The sequence below is a fragment of the Hydra viridissima genome, unplaced genomic scaffold, assembly GCF_058129835.1.
Source record: "Hydra viridissima isolate aposymbiotic clone 2 unplaced genomic scaffold, HvirCarnegie_v1 scaffold_9, whole genome shotgun sequence".
In the NCBI taxonomy this organism is placed as follows: domain Eukaryota; kingdom Metazoa; phylum Cnidaria; class Hydrozoa; order Anthoathecata; family Hydridae; genus Hydra; species Hydra viridissima.
In genome coordinates, this window is record NW_028324308.1 from 9,006,084 (window position 1) to 9,013,392 (window position 7,309).

Below are 7,309 nucleotides of genomic sequence, written 5' to 3' on the forward strand. Positions count from 1 at the left end.
TTCAATTTTCTATTCAAAATTCAACATGTTAAACTGAACACTAAATATGAAATCTTCAATATGAATTTTTCTCCATAAAACTTATTTTTAATTTACGATTTACGTCAATGATGCGGTAACTAGAGACAGATATGACCATGGACCTATAAGAGATGGACAACCTATTGTTTTTTTTGCGAACCATTCTCGTTGCACATTTTTATAAATCTTTTGTTTTAAACAATAGAAATTAAATTATATTAAAGTCTGTCGGATTCGTCGAAAGTTTTTAATCTCGTCTAACCAATCACATCAACTTCCTTTTAGTAGAGCACACCTGTCCGGAGAGCCTCAAAACATAAAAGTCATGCTCAAAAAATAAAACCAATTGGGTTTGGTAGCCCATACATCCATTTTTCAAAAAATAAAAAAATTGAAATCATCTGCCTACGTCCAAGAAAAAAAAAACACTTTTATTTTTTGGATTTTTTTGTTCCTTGCTCTATCGCCAGGAGAGCCTCAAACCACAAAATACACACTCAAAAATAGGAAATAAATAATAAAACTGATATTACTATTATTGATATGCATAGTCTATACATAAAGCCTTTAAAAATAAAAAATTAAGCCATCTGTCAATGTGTAGGAAATCATTGTTACTTTGAACTTGTCAGTCATTTTGACCTTGCTTTTAATGGAAAACATTACTTTAACCACCATTTTTCCTTTGAATTTGAATCATTTCCAAACTTAAAACACTGTCGCAAAATAAAAAAACTATTAAAATAGTGTCTATAATTAAACTTTGGCAAAGGCTGTTTCAAAATTCTAAATATTATAGGTTTTATTTACTGTGGGTTTTTTTACAAATTGCAGTTACACACAGGTTAAACAAATAAGTATTTAAGAAGATTTAATCTCATAAATAAATTTTTGAATCAGTTTAAATAAATCCATTGGTACATTCTCAGTTGATTTTTTTTGTCATAAACACTTATTCTAAAGTAGCAAAGTTTCAATGTTCATTAAAGATGCAACAGACATATTTCACCTAAATGTGCCTGCTATTGTATTCAACCACACATCTTTCAAGCCAATTTCCATATTGTGGATGTAATTTTGAATGTTTGTATCTTTGCCACTGAACAAAAAATCGTGATGAAGAACTTCCAAAGATTGTTCACTGAAAGGACCAAGGGATTTTTTCTTCATTCTGATAAAATCATCAATGTGAAATATCCCAATAAGCAGATGAATTTACTATCCCAATAAGCAGATGAAGTTCCATTGGGGGGATTAGTTCGAAAATGAATTTGCTTGGATCAGCTTTTAGAAGTGGTTCATGGACAACATTGTTGAAAAACTTTGCCCTCCTAATGTCACCACCTTTTATAAGAAAGTCTGTGTAACATTTTTTAAGATCAGACAGCGTCCTGAGCACACCTTTTTCAGCTAAGTTTTTTGCTTCACTATCACAGTATAGGCATGGGTGTGAGCTAGAATGACATTGCAAACCACATAAAATGTTAACAACTTTCAAATCGCAATAGACCACAAAGTCTACATTTCCAGGTTGAACAAGCTCAATAAATTTTTTAAAGTTGCTGTAATTCTCATGTAGATTCTCTGCAACTGCAATTAGAAATTGCTTTTTAACTCCACTGTCTTTTAGAGCTCGAGAGGTGACGATTTGATTTGAAGGTGGGCTGCTTGAATCATTTTCATCATTCATTCTTTGAAGACTTACTGTAAGCTTTACAGTGGCGTACCTAGGGTAAATAGCGCCTGGGGCAAACACCGATCTCGCGCCCCTCCTCCCCCACATAAAGTGCCTAATTACAATTTTTTAATAAATGATGACACAAACTTTTAATAAAACTTTATTATTCATTATAAATAAACAATTTGTTTATGTAACATACATTACAAATTTATTTTTCTAGCTTTAATTGCTGCAAATTTCTTAATAACATTGTCAAAGTCAATTTCTTCGGTAATTTCTCGCTCTATGCTTAGTAAAGCGAGATCACAGAGACGGCTTTGGCCCATCGAAGCTCTCAAGTAAGAGTTAATCAGTTTAAGTTTACTGAATGATCTTTCACAACTAGCTACAGACACAGCTATTGTTAGCAATATTTGCAATGCTATACGCATATTAGGGAAAACGTTTTCGTCTCCATATTCAACTATAAACATAAGTAGTTGCTCGGGACTTGATATTTTTTCCTTACGGCTAGTAAGCAGCATTCTACAGCCCAAAATTTCTTCGTACAGTTCTCGTCCATCCACATCAGAACTGTAGACTTCGCCAAATTTTTTACATTGATCTTTTAAGTGATTGATTTCCGTATTGAAGCACAACCCTTCCACATCAAGAAGAAATCCAAATTTTTCATCAATTTCCATTAATCGAACGCTTCTTGTTTTCAATTCATTAAAAAGACGGTCGACAGTCCCTTTTATTACCCTTTCCATTTCTTCTTTTGCTGTTAACCCAACATCTCTAGACATTTCGCCATCCATTCTTTTTTTTCTTCTTTGACGTCTTTCAAATTCAACACCCCATTCGTTGCAAATTTGAACTCCTTCTTTTAGTGAGTCAGTAACTAAAACTTCTCTCTCACTTTGGAAATAATCTTGGAGCGATTTCAAATCTAAAGCTGCATTATGAAAGTTCATTTTAGGATCCTGCAACCTCTTTTGAACACGGTCAATTCGGCCAAGAATCTTGTTCCAAAACCCTAGCAATGTGAGAAAGTCATACGTTAAAATTCTATTATAAAGCTGCTTTGCATCGCTTTTCGTTTCATTTGACGCGCTTTCGTCTACCATTAAGTTCTGAAGAACTTCCACTATTTCATCAATGTAGGTGTGTACAGGTTTTACTGATTCTGTTTTGGCGCTCCACCTGGTATCGGAATCGGACTTTAAAGTAATAGGCACAGCATCTTTAAGTTTTTGCCATCGTTGAGTTGATCTTGAGAAAAAAACGTAAAGCTCATTGATGGTTCCAAAAAAAGTAACCATCATTACTTCTTCTTTAGCCGCATGTACGCCTACCAAATTAAAACTTGATTGTCATAATTGACAAATATGGCAAGGTTGTTTTTTTCCTTTATTATTTGATGCACACCACTCTTGTGGCCAGCCATAACAGCAGCATTGTCATAGCATTGTGACCTGCAATTTTCTACATTCACATCGTCTTTTTCTAATTGCTCCAATATTGTTTGAGCTAAGCTAGCTGCATCCTTATTGCTGAGTTGGATAAAGCCAAGGAAAGATTCTTTTATATATACTGTTTTTTTCTCGAAATCGATCTCGACATACCTAACTACCTCAGACATTTGTTCGCGATGGGCTAAATCTGGAGTTGAGTCAAACATTAGCCCATAATACTTTGCTTTATGTATCTTTTCAAGCAAGTTAGCACGAACAGTGGATGCTATGATGTGAATGAACTCGTTCTGAATGTTGGGAGAAAGATATGTTGTGGATCCAGGATGGCTCTCCGCAAATTTTAAATGATCTTTAATAACAGGATCAAAATTGGAAACTAGTTTCAGTAAACCAAGTAAATTTCCTGAGTTAGCATTTGATTGAAGTGATTCTCGGTGTCCTCGCAAAGCTAAATTTTGCATTGCAAGGTATTTGATGCAGTGCAACAGCCTTTTCAAAATATCACACCACTTTTGATTTTCTCTTTGAATTTGTTGTTGAAGTTCCGCATCAATTATTCCTCTATTGTAAAATAAATTTCTTTCCAGTTCTTTCCATTGGGTAAAGCATTGTCTGTGGTTTTTTGAATTTTCATGTACATTTATTCTCTCAGGTGCTTTCCAATTATTAAATCCGCTTTCTTGTTCCAAACTAGATTGGTTTTCGCATTTTAAAAAAAGAAGATAGCAAAAACAAAAGGCAGATTTTTTGGAAGGCGAGTAAACCAACCATGAACGCATCACTTGCTCACCGTGACCATTTCCTAATTTTTTAAAGAACCAACTTTTGTTCATAGAACGATTGTTAGTCGGCAGAAAAGGACCTTCGATGTTTTGGAAATATTTAAAACCATGTTTAATAATTTCAATTCTCAATGGATCAGTTATGATTGCTTTTCCTGTTTGTTCACTAAACATAAGAAATCCGATGTCGTGTTCTACAATAATTTTAGGTATGGGACATTTAATAATTTGGACGTTTTCGGATATCAAGTCTTTATCTTCAACGTCATCAATCTTCATTTCTTTGTCAAACTCAGGCCCAACTTCTGTTTCTTCAGAAGTAGCAAGGATTTTGGAATTATAACTAAAACTCTCTGCATCGCCATCAATAGATGCCGCAGCTAATTCTTTCTTGCTTGAACTTGACCCAGTATCTTCTAATTCTTGAGGCCTTGTGCTTGCAGAAATTTCTAGATTATCTGAAGAAGTCGTGCTCGTGCTCGTGCTCGATTTTTGAAAAAACATCTTAAAAACTTTGCTGCTTTTTTCTTTTTCTTTTGCCTCTAATGAACGTCGTTTTCGACCTGCAGCCCCACTTTCCTTCTTTTTCTCAAAAGAACGATTCATGGTTCTCAGCTAATTATTTTTAAAATTATTAAGAATTTGCTATATATAATTGACAAAAGCAATATATTTTTAAATTACCTTAACATATCTCAACAAAATATTTTAGAATATATTTGTAGAAGACGAATCCAGTGATTCAGAAGGCGCCCATGCAGGCAATACCAGGCGCCAGTGTATATTTCAGTTTTGATTTATTTAAGGTGGCTCACCCCCTTTAAATCTAACTTTTTATTTATAAATGTTAAAAGCTTGTTTTTTGTTTTTTATATAAAGAAATTATGTTAAAACTTTAACTTTTTAAAAGAAAAATGAAATTTGCTTTTTTTGATGCTGAGTCAGAATAATTTGTCTATAATCTTACCTTAGTTAAAACAATGATATCTTGACTAAAAAATAGACTAAATATACATTTTTTTTTACCCCCCTTTTTTATCGATCTTAATTTTTTTCTTCAATTTTTATTAATAACAGTCGATTTCCTTGACATATTCGTAACCGCTTTTTTTAGCACATTTTTTAGAAATATAATATTTTGAAGAACAGTTGAAAAGCATATTAGATCTAACACTGAGAAATAATTCAAAACTTAATTTATTTTATATAATATGTTATTTCTTAATTTATTTTATATATTTCTCACTTATTGTATCGCAACCAAGCCTCTTTTGCGCCCCTTTCAGGTTGGCGCCCATGGCACGTGCCCTGCCTGCCCCACCCTAGATACGCCACTGAAGCTTTAAGAAGCCTTGACCTCCATCAATACCAACCTTTATGAGGTGACCTGCTCGAAGTTGTCTCTTAAGTGAAATTTCTGCTAAAAGTCAGAGAGATTTTTGCAGTGAACAACTGTGTACTCTTTGTGTGGCATTTTTTCGCCTGATGATGCAATTGTAGTTTTTGTAAAAAAATTTGCAAGTTGCAACCCTGCTTCATGAAAATTTGCTCGATAGTTTGGCTCAAAAAGAGGCGATTTGGAAACCAAATTTTTTGTTGATGCAAGTTTTTTGACTCTAATATTAGACATGCCTGTAGTTTTCTGAATTTGCACCAGGTCTTGGGCACTTAACTATACTTTTCTGCATTTGCTGATTTTGAACATGATGCTCCTAAAGACAAATTTTAAAAATCCTGTTATAAAATGTAATCTTAGAACAGACAAAATAAGCCCATTAAAAACAGGAAAGGTACAAAATTTAAGTTACCGAGGGTAACAGGTAATGGACAACCTCCCTCAGTCACTGACAGCCTGATTGTCCCACATGGTGATGATTCTTGAACTTTGATAGTTGCAGAGGCTCTCTGTTCAAAAACTTTTTTGTTTTCTGTTGAAATTTCTCTAAGGTTTAAATTCAAAGAAATAGAGTTGCGTTTATGAGGTAAGCCTTTCCCTATTGGTGACAAACAATCTGAACATCTTTTCAGGAGATTTGTGGTATTTGAAGTTGTAGAATTATCCAAAGGATGTTTTTCAGTCAGCTTCAGCTTACCAATTTGGCAAATCAGGCAGTTACAGTTGGAACCTCTTGTCACAGTCTTAACATTGATAGTTTGAAAATTGTAAAGAGTAGGCAGCTTGACAGATACTCCTCTTTCAACCCTTCTAAGTTTCTTTCTACACGTTCCACACATTCCAGTTGGAACTTTAGAGTCAAAAAGTCAATGTCTGTTGCAAAAATGTTTTTGAATCTCTCAAAGGCTACACCAGAAATTGGTGAATTGCACTTTTTCATACATACAACACACACTGTTTTTCTACACTCTTCATGAGATTTGGCACTATTGGGCATTTTGAAAGAGTCCAAGTAAAGTTAAAATTGCAAAAAGTACTTGTTTGTATTTTTATTTGATAAATGACTTAATTTATTGTCAGCAACTAATAAAAAAATTTATGTTTTTACAGCTTCTTTATTTCACCATTAAATAACATAAATATGTAACACTGTAAGTATTTCTAAGTAAGCAATAAAATGGACCTAGCTATTCAAAAAATATGGCCTCAAAAAAACGTTTAAAACACTTGACTTTTAAAAGAAAGCAAATTAGCAGGTAAAGATACCCCTAGGGTTATGCAATTTAAAATGGATTAACAATAAAAGCAATCTAGCTTCATTTTGTTTATTTTATATGGTTATTTTTTTTATCAAATTTTATTTTCTCTAGTGATCAAACTTTATAGTTATTCATAAATATCATCTTTTCTTCCTTAGGCCTTTAGGAAAAGACCTAATAACGTGAGAAAATTCAAAGTCATTTTTTTTCCTTGGACGTAGGCAGATGATTTCACTTTTTTTATTTTTTGAAACATGGATGTATGGGCTACCAAACCCAATTGGTTTTATTTTTTGAGCATTACTTTTATGTTTTGAGGCCCTCCAGACAGGTGTGAGAGAGCTTACGATATGAAAACTGCAACGGCAACTTCTACAATTTTTGATAAATATTTGACACTAGGCATGCGCAATTGATGGGATTCCCTGAAATGCCGTTTTAAAACTTTTTACGCAACGTCAAAACGTTGAAATTCGCGTTTTCTGAAAACGGCTTATAAATAGATCAAATTAGTTCTTGCTCCAAAGTGTAACAAAGTAATTATTTAATTTCTGATACAAATTTAGGATATATACATAAGTTTAATATATATATATATATATATATATATATATATATATATATATATATATATATATATATATATATATATATATATACATATATATATATATATATGCACACACACACAATAATTATTATTGAATAATACA

General features: G+C 32.8%; 1 protein-coding gene across 1 annotated transcript; it reads right to left on the reverse strand.

The window, feature by feature from the left end:
• Positions 1–1,748: 1,748 nt before the first annotated feature.
• On the reverse strand, positions 1,749–3,006 carry LOC149883892 (zinc finger MYM-type protein 1-like). Its single transcript, XM_090098655.1, has 2 exons — positions 1,951–3,006; positions 1,749–1,811 (listed from the first exon to the last, which is right to left on the reverse strand). Exons 1-2 carry the CDS (start codon positions 3,004–3,006, stop codon positions 1,749–1,751), a joined length of 1,119 nt encoding a protein of 372 aa, XP_089954781.1.
• Positions 3,007–7,309: the final 4,303 nt, after the last annotated feature.

What these genes read in the sequence shown, in the direction of transcription:
- LOC149883892 (XM_090098655.1), bottom strand. Translation starts at nt 3,006, where the DNA reads ATGGTTACTTTTTTTGGAACCATCAATGAGCTTTACGTTTTTTTCTCA. An exon ending in AAGAAATTGACTTTGACAAT is followed by an intron (nt 1,812 to 1,950) that starts GTTATTAAGAAA and finishes AATTGTAATTAG; the next exon opens with GCACTTTATGTGGGGGAGGA.